This window comes from Podarcis filfolensis, assembly GCF_964270895.1.
Source record: "Podarcis filfolensis genome assembly, chromosome: 17".
In the NCBI taxonomy this organism is placed as follows: domain Eukaryota; kingdom Metazoa; phylum Chordata; class Lepidosauria; order Squamata; family Lacertidae; genus Podarcis; species Podarcis filfolensis.
Window position 1 is genome coordinate 1440540 of NC_139621.1, and position 13852 is coordinate 1454391.

The 13852-nt window shown below is 44.7% G+C and overlaps 1 protein-coding gene across 2 annotated transcripts in view; it reads right to left on the reverse strand.

The window, feature by feature from the left end:
* DNMT1 (DNA methyltransferase 1) overlaps positions 1 to 13852 on the reverse strand; it is a 48685-nt gene that overhangs the window by 15015 nt on the left and 19818 nt on the right. For both annotated transcript variants that reach the window (XM_083592089.1, XM_083592090.1), the window contains exons 13-21: positions 12438 to 12589; positions 11938 to 12125; positions 11056 to 11245; positions 7203 to 7300; positions 6441 to 6588; positions 3409 to 3524; positions 2535 to 2739; positions 869 to 1002; positions 461 to 634 (exon numbers count right to left, since the gene is read on the reverse strand). In XM_083592089.1, coding sequence (XP_083448215.1) covers positions 461 to 634; positions 869 to 1002; positions 2535 to 2739; positions 3409 to 3524; positions 6441 to 6588; positions 7203 to 7300; positions 11056 to 11245; positions 11938 to 12125; positions 12438 to 12589 — 1405 coding nt within the window. The remainder of the gene's footprint in view (positions 1 to 460; positions 635 to 868; positions 1003 to 2534; positions 2740 to 3408; positions 3525 to 6440; positions 6589 to 7202; positions 7301 to 11055; positions 11246 to 11937; positions 12126 to 12437; positions 12590 to 13852) is intronic.

The following is a 13852-nucleotide window of genomic DNA, read 5'->3' on the forward strand; positions in this document are numbered from 1 at the left end:
CAATCAATGAGCGACACAAAGTCAAAGTTTCTGCAAATAGGAGGAGAGTGACTTCAAACTGGTATAAGTGTGGGCAGACAAATGGGCACAAAATTTTGTGGCCTGCACAATAATTATTGTTGATTGGTTTGCAAGGCTGTGCTGAGGACTCTTGACTGATCAATAATATTTAGAAGGCTGCCTTGAAGATCTGCAATGTAATTGCATTTCTTTCTTAATTCTTTAACTCCCACAACTGTATCCCACGAGTTTCCTTCCCCTTTAGTGACCCTTTTCTTCTACTGTTGATGTTTAAATGACGTTTTAAGATGTGATATTCTGAAAAATAAACATTTTTAAATGCGTTGGGCTGGTATGAATCAATTTGGATTTTTGATTCCTGCATTATCAACAAAGGAGCCAGCCCTATACTAAGCAATCCCTTCTCTTGCTCCACCCAGAAGCCAGTTCAAAGACCAACCTGAACAGGAAGGCATCTGGAAGGAGGAAGACTCCATCTCCCACCCGATACTGCACTCCATTTTTCACTGCCATGCTGTAGAACATCTTCCCTTCCAACTCCTCCTGGGGCTCCAAGACTTTGGGGATTTCCTTCTGCCTCACCTCGTCCAAACTTGCGCAGCTCATGCAGAACCTGGGAGGAAAGCAGATGGATACTTGGATTAGATTGAGTGGCGTGGGGTAGACACCAACAAACCCTCACCTTCTAGCACTAGATTAATGGGACAACGGAAACAGTTTGGAGCATCCAAACCAATGCCATAAAGTTCTATCGCACTTAAGGCTACACATCCATGCCTTCTACCCCACTTTCAATATTTTCCAGCTACACCTCCCCTGCCAAAGCCTTCTAGTCTGGTGCACTAACTTGTATTTGTTGTCTTCAGGAGGCAGAGTCTTTGGCGGAGTCTCAAACCTGGCATACTCTTGATCATACCACATTTGGTAGAAATATGTTCTGCCATCATCTTCCACCATTTTGATCTCTGTATCAAGCCCTCCCTATGGGAAGAAGATTTTGGAAGTTGAGGGGTAGGGAGGAGAGAGATGAAAGCAAGCAGATTATCTAAACAGAACAAGAATGGCCACTATGATTTCAGCATGTGCACATGCACCCAAACACACGCAGAAGCCACAAAAGCCCAAGTTCAGTTTGTCTGAGGAATTCCTGGCTGCAGGATGTTCTGAATGGCAACACATGGACCGGATACAAAAAGAAAATGTGCTGCAATAGTTATGGTGGGGGAGAGATGAGAGTCATGCCCAAGGTGTCCCTATGAAGCTGGAAGTAAAAATAAAATAAGAAATGCCACAACAGATGCTGGCAGAAGTGGAAAGAAAAATGTTTGGGGGTGGGACAACCTATGCTTCAAGACCACCTTGCAAGGAGACTGCACATAAAGTCACAGCTCCTACTGGAATTATCAGGTGACTTGATCCTTCCAGTGTCTTAGAAAAAGCTGGTGCTTTGCCTGGCCCAGACCCCTGACATGGGGCCGGCAGGCAGCCCTCCTGCAGCCAGCAGCCTAATCTGACTAGGGTGGGAACCTCTTTACAACCTCACCCTATATATGCCCACTCTACTGCTTCATCTGCAGAACCGGCACTTTTACAAATGCCACAGGATGTTCATTTGGCACTTGCAGGAAACTGATGTTTCTGCAGGGAAGAATCTATGCCCTTGAACTCCCTGCCCTTTGACATTAGGCAGCCACTTGGGCTGCATTCTTTTTGGCACTGGCTAAAGCCTTTTGTGTTTAGTTAGACAAGCCTGTGAAGATATGTAAATGTAACATTTTAGCATGTGGTTTTCTTTTAAAATGCTTATTTTGTACTTGCTGATATTACTTATATCTTGCAATTTTCTTTTGGCTAGTTTGTATTTAAGTCTGATTCTTACTGATACAGTGGTACCTCAGGTTAAGTACTTAATTCGTTCCGGAGGTCCATTCTTAACCTGAAACTATTCTTAACCTGAAGACCACTTTAGCTAATGGGGCCTCCTGCTGCTGCCGTGCCGCCGGAGCACGATTTCTGTTCTCATCCTGAAGGAAAGTTCTTAACCTGAGGTAATATTTCTGGGTTAGCGGAGTCTGTAACCTGAAGCGTATGTAACCTGAAGCGTATGTAACCTTAGGTACATACCACTGTAATTTGAGTGTATGTTTTATTTTATATACACTGCTTAGGGACTGTTTTAGAATTAAGAATTATACTAATTCCACTAAATATAAAGTGTGTGTATGTGTGTGTGTATACACATACACCCCCCACCCCTTACAGTTACCTAACGTCTTCCTATGTTACTCCTCATGAGCAGGCAAAGGCAGCTCTGGCATGGTGCTGTGACCAACCTAAGTAGCTGCCATGGGCTGCTGCAGTGCTGCCTCCCAAAAGCTGGAGCCAGGCGTAAGATAAGAACAAGACATAGTGGAGAACTGTGAGCATATTAGCCTGGCCCTTCATCTCCAGAGGGAGACAGTGGTGCCACCCTTCCATCTAAGCTGCCAGAGCAGTGGAATTCCTCAACATACCTCTAGGGACCAGTTCTCTGAGGGAGCCTTGTAAAGGACATTGACTTTGCCGTGAATGTAAGTCAGCTGCATGTCTTCGCACTCGTCCACCAAGAAAAGTTCCAGCGGATCAGAGGTTGCTCCCAGAACGGTGTCAGTGCCACGGCAAAACCAGTGGGCATGGAACATCGGCCCAGTGCTGGCGTCTTCCCACATGGCAGTGACTCTGGGAGAAGGAACAAAGATGAGCTTCAAACTGGAAACCAAGGCAAAGACATCACCCCCCCCTCGGAAAAAGATGTTTTGTCTGAAGCGCTCCCAGAAAAGGTGGCCTAGCTGAGAATGCATCAAAAAACATGTGGGGCAGGCAAGAGGACTTTACCTATAGCTCTGTGCAAGTCAAAGGGTTAGAAAGGCTCCAAAGAAAATCAGCAATCCTTATGAACTCTGTAAGTAGGCCAGTAGACCCCTTTATACTGAAGACTGGGGGTGGGGGGAGAACTAAGGCTGGGAGAGAGCAGACTGCATAGGGCCACTTGAAAAGTTTACAGCTGAGGCCGTCTTTCAACCTAGGGCTTCCTAGTTCACAGCTCAGCCCCCTAACCAGGACATTGCAACAGCTTACAAAAGAAGCCTCTACTGAACAGGGGAGACCACCTTCTAGGAAGCAGCAGTGGGCTCAGAATAATTCATACCAGTAAATGCAATCCCCCTTCCATGGCTTCTCTCTTTCTAACATGCTTGGTAATAAAATACATACATATTGTATACAGCCTAATAGGCAACTTGCCACTATCCCTAAATACAGTTTCTGGGTAGCCTTTGTCCAAGTTACACGACAGGACGGAAGGTTGAGTCCAAGCCCAGCCCCTACACCACCAACATGACAGCACACCTTGCCAAGTAAAGAGGTTTTGTGGGGTCATCCGGGCTGACAGAGACACAGTCACCAATTTGCAGGGCCTCTGAATCAATGCACACCTTCTGGTAGAAATCCTTTTTGCCGTCAATCTACAGACAGAAAGAGGGTGGTGTCAATGAGATGGCAAGACGAGAAAAGCACCAGTGCTGGGGTCTTGAAGACTACATAAGCACACTGACACCCACCTTGCTTGCTGTCATCACATCTCAGAGCTCCCTCTGCCTTGGCAGAAGGGATTAGAGCAGTGGTTCCCAATCAGCTAATCACTGAGGACCCCCTATTTTTCAAGCCATGAACCCCTTACTTCTGAATATTTTGATAACTCTATGGAAATTAACTCTGCAAAGCAATTTTTTGAACAAAATGTGGGGTACTCCCTAAAAAGCAAAGGATTTTCAGTATACTAAAACCAGACTAGGGCTGAGCAATATAATAATAATAATAATAATAATAATAATAATTATTATTATTATTATTATTATTATTATTATTATTATTTATACCCCGCCCTCCCCAGCCAAGGCCGGGCTCAGAGCGGCTTACAAGCAATAATAAAAACAAGATGAATGATTACAACTTAAAAACAAAAATAAAATACAACATTAAAATAATGGAACATCAAAATATTAAAATGTAGCCTCATTGCAGGAGGAGAAGGAAAAGAAAAAAGAGAGGGAGGGAGGGAATCAAATTGGCTCCAAGCCAAAGGCCAGGCGGAACAACTCTGTCTTACAGGCCCTGCGGAAAGAAATCAGATCCCATAGGTCCCTGGTCTCATGAGGCAGAGCGTTCCACCAGGCCGGAGCCAGAGTTGAAAAGGCCCTGGCTCTGGTTGAGGCCAATCTAACTTCCTTAGGGCCCGGGACCACTAGGGTGTTGTTATTTATGGACCTTGAGGCTCTCCGTGGGGCATACCAGGAGAGGCGGTCCCGTAGGTACGAGGGTCCTAGGCCCTGAAGGGCTTTAAAGGTCAAAAGCAGCACCTTAAATCTGACCCTGTACTCCACCGGGAGCCAGTGCAGCTGGAAAAGCACTGGGTGAATATGTTCCCATGGCAGAGACCCCGTGAGGAGCCTCGCTGCAGCATTCTGTACCCGCTGGAGTTTCTGGGACAGCTTCAAGGCCAGCCCCACATAGAGCGAATTACGGTAGTCAAGCCTGGAGGTGACCGTAACATGGATCACTGTGGCCAGGTCGGGGCGAGAAAGGTATCTGGCTTTCAACATCATGATATATCAGCAGCTAAACATCATGATATTCTGCTATATCAAGATGTCTGAAATTGGAGATGACGCGTGGGGATCAGATGGGTGAGGGGAGGAGAGGAAATGAAGTCCCCTCCACCACATGGTTTGAGTGGGAGGGGGTGGGGGTGCTGCTGCTTTCCTGCTGAGAAAAGCTGCTCTGCCTGAGTGCCAGGGGAAGGTAGTGCCACGGTGCCTTGGAGTGAGGGTGACCAGCTGCCCTGTTCTCCGTCAGCATGAGGAGAAGGCAGCTCAGATCAGCAGCGTTATCAGCTGAGATCATCGTGCAATATTGGTGGTGCCTTGAAACTGGCTGCCCTGCTCTCCCCTGTGCAAGGAGCAATATATTACTGTGTATTGCTGGGTCAAAATCATTATCACGGTGTGATTTCAAAACTGCTTTTGGCCAATATATTGAAAAATCGCACAGCGCTAAAACTGAACATAAATTTTGTGATATTACCATGCAAAAATGACAAAAATTTAGTTGGGGGCAGGCAAGGGATGGGGCCACGGACCTGCTGGGTGCATTCCATAGACCCCCAGGGGTCCCTGGACCCCTAATTGGTAACCACTGGATTAGAGGATGCTGCCTGGCCACAACTGCACCAGGAACCAAAGCATCTGGCTGGCAGTGTGTAGAATTGCTGCCTTCTTTAGGTCTCTGCATAGCTTGGATTTAATTTCTTTTCATTTTCTGCTAAGCATGTCTCAAACTCTCATGGTTGCAAAAAAGAAATTGTTTCAGCTTCCTTTAATTAGTTTGTGCTTTAATGTTTTTGGTTTCTGAACTGTCTAGAGAATGATTGTTATGGGTTGGTTGGTTGGTTGGTTGGTTGGAGACCGTAATGAGATACGCTAGGCATTTTCCAATATTTAAAGGATATCTAAAGCATGTGACATTCATCACATGGAAGATGGAGCAAGCTTGTTTTCTCCTGCTCTGTAAGGTAGGACTTGAACCAATGGCTTCAAATGACAAGAAAGAAACTCTGGCTAAATATCAGGAAGGAAGAACTTTCTGACAGTAAGAGCTGTTTGACTGTGGAACGGACTCTCCTTCCTTGGAGGTTTTTAAGCAGAGGTTGACTGGCATCTGCATTGCAGGGGTTGGAGTAGATGATCCTTGGGATCCCTCCCAACTCTCTAATTTTATGATTCTATTAAAAAAATGTAGTAAGTATTTTTTTAAAAAGACAAAAGATGTGTCTAAACCACAAATGATAGGGCACCCAGGAATATCAGGCCCATAATGTGGACACCTACTGACTGGGCATCTAGCAATGCACCACAACATTGTTTTACACCAGGGTTAGCCAATGTGGGGCACAAGGAGAAGGGGACGACAGAGGATGAGATGGCTGGACAGTGTTATAGAAGCAAGCAACATGAATTTGACGAAACTCCAGGAGTGCCTGGCGTACTCTGGTCCATGGGGTCACAAAGAGTCTGACACGACTAAATGACTAAACGACAACAGCAGCCAACATGGTCCCTCCAGCTGTTGCGGGTGTCCATCACCCTTTAGCCCCAGCTAGCATGGCTTATTGTCAGGGATAATGGAAGATTTAGTCCCGCAACATCTGGAGTGCAACCTGCTGGGTATCCCCAAATGACACAGTGAAGTGCAATACACAACAAGAATGCAAAGGTTGAACTCAAGGGATCTCTGCATCCCCGCCCCCCAAACTTGGATGTGAGACACCAAGCTAATCCCTTTTCCAACTGCTTGAACTGCCTTTTCCTGGGCAGGCATTATACCTTGACAGGCTCTCCCACCCAGGAAATTCGGCTCTTGCTTTGCTTCTTCTTCCTTCCTTGCAGCATTTTTTTGGGCGAGGGCACTTCAGGGATGTTATCATCCACTTCCTCATCTTCATCAGCTTCTTTTACGGCCAGATTGGGACATCTAAAACCAATTTTTAAAAAAATACAATGTGCAGCTGAGAAATGGAGGCCTAATTTGGCACAGACATGCACACACACTCCCCTCCCTGCAAACCCTTCAATTCGGCAATGTGTTCATTTTGCAAGCAGATTTCTCAACTGAGATATTATATCAACAGTACAAACATGTTTTGTTTTACATAATCCTGGCTAATTTAGTTTGCCTGAATCATCTCATTTCTACAGTGCTTTACAATACTTTGACACTGAGCAGCATTAAATCCAGCCCTTATTGCTGCAGAGAAGAGTTTGAAGATGGGACTAACGATGCAATTGCTCAGAGACAGAAAGCAAGGCAATTAAAAAAAATCCTCAACTCATAACTGTTCAATTCACATTGATTCTAAATCCATATAGCCATGTCAGGATTCAACAGTTCCTCACATATCTTGACCAGAGATGTGATAAGTTGTGTGGTGGGAGGTTTATTTCAATAAGAGTAGTAACACAATTATGTGCATTATATAAACCTGAGTGCATGTATAAGCTTTCAACTGTTGGGTCAGCAAAAATGGACACAGGTGGATGAATCTCTTGCCCAAGCTTGCAGTCCTTCAAGGCGGAGGTCATAATTACCTTCTCATTATGCAGGCCTGTTTTGACTTCCCAGTGCCACCAAACTTAATCATATCCTGGCAAGCTTTGCATTTGCCACACTCTGGCTGCTGGCAAACCTGGAAAGAGAAAAAAAAGGAAGGAAGGAAGAAGGAGCCGAGACAACATATGCATATGGCCCAACACCTGCCAGGAGACAAGTATCCAAACAAGGGTAGTTCACAAGGAAACTGTGGATGGGTAAGCAGAATGGGCAGGTGTATCCCAAACCAAGATAGGCTCCACTGTGAAGAAGACTCAGCAAACTCTTAGGAAACAGTAAGATGCTGACCCGGCTTCCATTGGTGGCAATTCCTAACAGGCTTCTAAACAAAGCAGTCTCTAAAACAAATCACAGCCTTTAAATAACATAAAGGACGGTAGCCCAGGAAAGGGAGGGAACTACCCATGATAAATGTTTTGGACTACAACTCCCATGAGCCCCAGCCAATTCCATGGGAGCTACAGTGCAAAATATCTGGAGTGTGCTAGGTTGGCAAAGGCTACGAGAGAGAGACAGACAGACAGAGACAGAGAGACGGAATGAATTTGGGGGAAATGTTAAGAAGTTTGACTTCTTCCCTTAAACTTTATATACAGTTTTCCCATGGCAGCCTGCCTTGTAACCCTTGTTACTATCATTTCACACCAGGAGGATAAAAACATTCATGTTTTCTTAAGACTTTTAAGAATTACTGGGGTTTTTTAAATTTGGGCATTTTTTTTACAGTACATTTGAGTGGATTGCTACTGCTTAAGTTCGTTGTGTAATGATATATGCTTTATTTTATTTCTCTCCACCCTCTGCCAATGTAGCTTTTGCTGTTTTTCACTAGTTTGTTAACCATCTCAGGAATGTGCAGGATAGAAATTGTGCAAATGAGTTCTGAAAATATGGGTCATATTAAATAGGGTTGCCACCCATCCCTTAAAAAATGGGATTGTCTTGTTTTGGGGGCACAGAGTCCCCTGTCCCATCTGGCACCCTATTTGTCCCATTTTTGAAGTCATAAAAACAAAATTGGCATTTGTGAGCTCACCCAAACTTGCTTGTCTCATGCAACCAGAATTGCTATGTGCTCAGGAAACTGAGCCCTCCCTCCCCTCCAAAACCAGCTGATTGGCGCTCCAGGGTGGCCAACAGTGGAGCAGCAGCCTTTTCAAAGGGGAGAGAAAGAGTGTGGTTGTCGGAGCAGCCTATGGCTGAACCTGAGTGTTTTGTTTAGTTTTGCTTGCAAGATGAAGCACGTGGCCAGGCATTTGGGGAAGGGGGCTTTCTTTGTTTTGATCCACTACCTTTTTAATATAACAATTCTGTCCCAGAAGCAGCAGCTCTGGAGCATCTGCATACGAGTGATCACTGATCAGGTGTCCTCTATTAATCCTGCCAATTAATTATTTTTGAAAGATGCTTCCCGCACCCTTCTCACACATAGAACTAAATGCATATTTTAATGATGGCACATGCCACCTACAATTATTAGAAATGGTTGCAGGTTTTTAAAAAGCCATTTTTTCAGTACTTCTTAGACCCCTGTATTGCAGACCAACCTTGTTACTCCTGATATAAAAATGCAGGGGGACTGGCAAAATCAGTAGAACTTATAGTGACTTTCTTCTAGGGCTGGACAAATACTGAAACTCCAAATGGTGACCTGCTCAGGGAAGCCATTCCTGTCTGTTTAAATAGGCAGGAATGGGTTGGCCCAAGACATTTTGCTACCTGAAAAAGAACAGTGGTCTAGCAATCAATCCTTCTTTCCAGAGGACTCTGGGGATTATATCTCTGGGAGAGCAATAGGGGGTCTCAAAACAAACAAGGATTCTTTGGGGGACGGAAAGAAGAAACAGTTCTGACAAGGGAAGATTGGCAATTAAAATTAATGGAATATGCAGAAATGGTGAAACTCACCAGAAGAATAAAAAATCAAGACAAGAGACTTTTAAAAACAGACTGGGGAAATATTATTGAGTATTTGTAAACAAATTAAAACATTTGCAGGACTGATATAAGCACGTGCAGTAAGAGACAATTAAGGGGGAAATCAGGAAAAATTTGTAAATATATTTGAATCAGATATACAGTAATAAAAAGATATGAAATAAAGAACCACAGAAAGGAGGAGAGGGAAGTCAAGGGGAAGAAAGATTTTGTTTTTCTTGTTAAAATATTTGTGAAAGCTGAAAATGGAAAATAAAATGATTTTTAAACAGGATTCTTTGTGGAACTCCACAACTGTTAGTGGCTTTAAATGATGCTTTAGTTAAGATTCCTGCATTGCAGGGGGTTGGACTAGATGACCCTTGGGGTCCCTTCCAACCCTACAATTCTATCTCTCTATGAATTCTTTTAAAAATGCTTCAGGTATGTGACAAGAAACCTCTAGTGGTAGGATGAACTTGTCTGACTAGTGTGTGTGTGTGTGTGTGTGTGAGAGAGAGAGAGAGAGAGAGAGAGAGAGAGAGAGAGAGAGAACTGGCACATGGGACGTTGGAGGCAAAGCTCTGTTAGGAAGAGAAACAAAACTGTTGCTATCTCCAGCTCTTTCTTTCTTTCTTTGGCTGGGTTTCCACATTTACCATTCTTCTGACAGGCAGAAATTCAGTGGTTGGGGAGGATGTGAGTCATTGAAATTAATGTGCATTGCTAACTTAGATCCATAAATTTCATTGGGTCTACTCTATGAGTATGACCAGCACTGGAAAAAATCCACTGTAATGGATTGCTTTGAAACAATTTCATTCTGCACCAGGTGAAGTACTTTTTAGCCCACCAACTCCCCTCCCACAACCTGTCCCTTATTTTGCCCAACCAAAGGTGGCAACCCCATATTTAAAGAGCTCCACATTGCCCTGCAGAGAAGGATGACTAACTTCCTGTGTCACGTGACCACAGGTGCTTTGGGGTCTGCTTCAGGTTGCTTCATGCTTCCTCTGGTGGAGCAGAAAGGTAATAGCAGGTAATCAGAGAGCTCTGCTCCCACTCAGTGTTTGAGGCTCCCATTGTTAGGCACATTTTGCAACAGGGAATTTCATTAGCAGTTTCTGAGTTCTGGGCGCAGTACTGCACCTAAGATTTCAGATTAAAACTGCAGAGTGGAAGGAAAGGAGGAGCTTTTTCTGCCTCTCCACTTCCAGCTACTCTCTGAAGACTGGAGAAGAGACCCTCTTAAGAATATTAGGGGGGTGGGCAGGGGAAGGACCAGACCATGTGAAAAATGAACATAATACTTTAGCTACAGTTCATATTCTTGTTATAAAAAGTGCGCCTAGACATTCCCTTGTTGGGCCATAACCTCGGTTTAAGGTGCCCTTTAGCTCCAAGCTTTCACATCTCTGTTTCTAACGCCGCTCTCTCCCTCAGCTCTGGAAGGTACAACAGTAGTCTTCTCTATGAAAGACCAGATAAAGCTGCAGGAAAATCCAGGAATACATGCTCAGGGACTCTCTTCTTCAGCTACCAAATTAAAGCCAGGGGCCGATGACCAATGCAGGAGCTCATCTCTTTCTGTCTATCTGCCCTGCTTCAAGTAAAAGTGACCCAAGAAGCAGAGTGGGGAGTTGACCTTAATCTGCATGCTGTGTGCTGAACCAGACAGCTCTATATTTGAAGACTTTGGGAACTGTTTGGCCAGGAGCAGCAGTGTTGGGAAGGGGAGTTCCATAAGGCAGGAAATGAATGTGTCCAGGAGACCAAAAAGAAAAGATGAGGAAGCTTCCCTTCCATGTTGGAACCTTCCATGTTGGAACTCCTCATGCCAACCTCATGCCACCCTTTCTCTGTAGGCAAAACAGGGTGTCTGGGTCACCAATGCAGCCTCTCTTTTGTTGTTACCTCACAAACCCCACAGCGCCTGCGCTTCAAGCCATTCTCTTTGTCTTCCTCCTTTTCGTTTTTCTCTATTTGCTCAGAGAAGAAGGTGTCAAAGATCAAATGGACCAGCTTCGTGGTGGTTGCCTTGGTAGGGCCTTTGTCCTTGTCGATCTTGGTAGGATGCCGAATGGCTTGCCTTCTTGCTGCTCGTCTAGGAGGAGAAGACAGATGTGAAAAGCTAAGCACCTGCAGGAGACAGGGAAAACACTGGAACAAGATGGAATTCCCCCTTTCTCCAGTTCTCAAAGCCAATTTGGTGCCCTCCAGAAGCTGTTGGGACTAAGCACCCCTCACCCATGACTGGGCTACCTGGGACTGATGGGAGCTGTAGTGCCACCAACATCTGGAAGGTACCACATCGGCAAGAGGAAAATTCACCCACACGCTCCTCCAAATAGCACACAGCTGATCTGCAGAAGGAGTTCTAGCAGAGTGATAGAGGACACGCTTCTCAAGGAAAAGGTCCCAGGCTCAACCCTCATAATCTCCAGGTGGGGCTGGGAAAGACTCCTTCCTGAAATCCTGGGGAGCCGCTGCCAGCTGGTGTAAGTACTGGTTTAGACGGGCTGACTGAGCAGGAGGCGCATCTGTGCTGTGCTATGCCAAACATCAGGTCACATGATTGAATCCTTCTCCCTAAAAAAACATTCCCTGCACACAGAAAGAGACAGGACCAAAGAGAAAGTCTAGAGCCCACCTCCCAAACATTGAGTGTGGCGAATACCGAGCACCAAAGAAGGTTCTCTGACGCAAGCCTTCTCCTTTGGCGTTAAGTTGCACAGCCCGAAGGAGGAGATGAAGCACCTCTGAAGGGCCACTCACAGGGTGCAGCTGCTGGCGTACCTTTTGCCTAGCGTGACTCCTGCCAGTTTTATCAGGTCTCTCATGCAGGGGGTGATGAGAACAGGAGGCTCGTCACTGTCTCCTGCCTCATCATAGCTTTCCACTTGCTCTACCACAAACTGGGCATGCCGGAGGAGGGAATCTTCTGTGAAACGGTTGAAGTTTAATCCAGCAGGAGGGACAGTGGTCTGGAGACAGAATTAGAAGGAATTTAACAATTCTACTGGTTTTAAACTGGCAAGTCAGGAGAAGAATGTTAAGCAAGAGCAAAAAAGCATTGCAATAGCAGGTTCATCTGCTCTCTCAACTGCCTGGTGTTCAAAAATGGCTGCTCAGCCATCTCAAGATGGTGACACACAATGGCAGTCTAACCTACTTCATAGGGTTGTTTTGAGGACAAAAAGAATTGAGATGGATAGACAATGTATGCTGATCTGAGTTCCTTGACGTCGGTCTTCTTACAGACACAAGACACAGCTGCCCTGGTCTGCTGGACTAACCTCTATCTTGTTCAGCAGGTCCTCATAGCTGACATCAGGGTTATTTTGCAAGAATTCAACAACAATTTTGCTCATGTAGATCTTCTCCTGCATCAGTGCAAAGATGGGGGCATATTCCTCACTTGGTTCCATCAGGATATAATCTGCAAAGGCTAGAATGCAATGCAAATGTGTTTCCCAATGAACAAGACTTGGGTACAAATACATACTTAGCCATGAACTGAGTGGATGATTAAGCAACATGTGTGAGCACCTAAGAATGACTAAAACTGCATTAGTGAGCAAGACCAGAGGTCTAACCCTGCTCCCTGTTCCCAACAGCAGCCAGCCAGAAGGCACAAAGATTGCTTGTCTATCAAAGGGCTATCAAAGATACACTGCCAATGAACATGGAGGCTTCATTCAGTTGTCATGGCCAACAGAGAGATATTTACAGGAGGGTAAACCCTGGCAGTTGCCCAAGACAGAAAATTTGAGAAGGCATTTGTAAGGTTGGTATGAATCTCATGTAGTATAATTTGAATGCAAGTGTTGTTTGTATAAAAGAGAACAGAATGAGGTTTGTAACAACTTTAATACATGTATATTTAATGTACCTCACTGGGTCAGCAACAAGGCTGGGGCCTTTTGAGTTTATGAACAAAGAAAACTGTAACTGATGGGAGCTATTACGTATATTTTTTGCAGGTGCATAACTGAAGAAGCAAATTATGTGAAACGGATACCAAAAATCTGTATTATTGGAGAAGCAAATTTTGTATAACAGTAAGCTCCTGTGAAACTGACAAGAAAAAGTTTTAATAATGGAGAACAAGCAAGTTTTTAAACACGAAAAGCTCTTTAAAAAAACCCACAAAATAATTTTTTTTTGGAATGGATCTTACTGCAGTAATTGCCTATTACTATTGCCTGCATGGGTTTTCCTTTTTTCGCAGTCACAAAATGGTGGCAGATGGAGGCAGCATTTGGCACAACCAGCTGGCAATTCCTGACACCCCTTTCTGCTGCTATCTGGTTCATATTTGGAAATGATTAAATTATTTGCAACAATGTTTTCCTTGTGGCAAGGAGTTCCATAGTTCAGCTTTCCTCACCCTAAGAACAGGCATTTGTTCCGGAGGTATTGTGACTCATTTAAGACAGAATTTGTTGAACCAGAGGCTCTAAATGGAGAAGGTTTTATCTTTTGTATCAGGCATAGGCAACCTTTGACCCTCCAGATTTTTGGAACTACAATTCCTATCATCCTTGACCACTGGTCCTGTTAGCTAGGGATCATGGGAATTGTAGGCCAAGACATCTGGAGGGCCCAGTTGCCTATGCCTGTTTTATCTATTTCTCTTCCCACATGTCTCTCAAAGTATTTCTACCCATCTCCTGCCGAGACACTGAAGTCCACCTGAATGTGGCCCAAG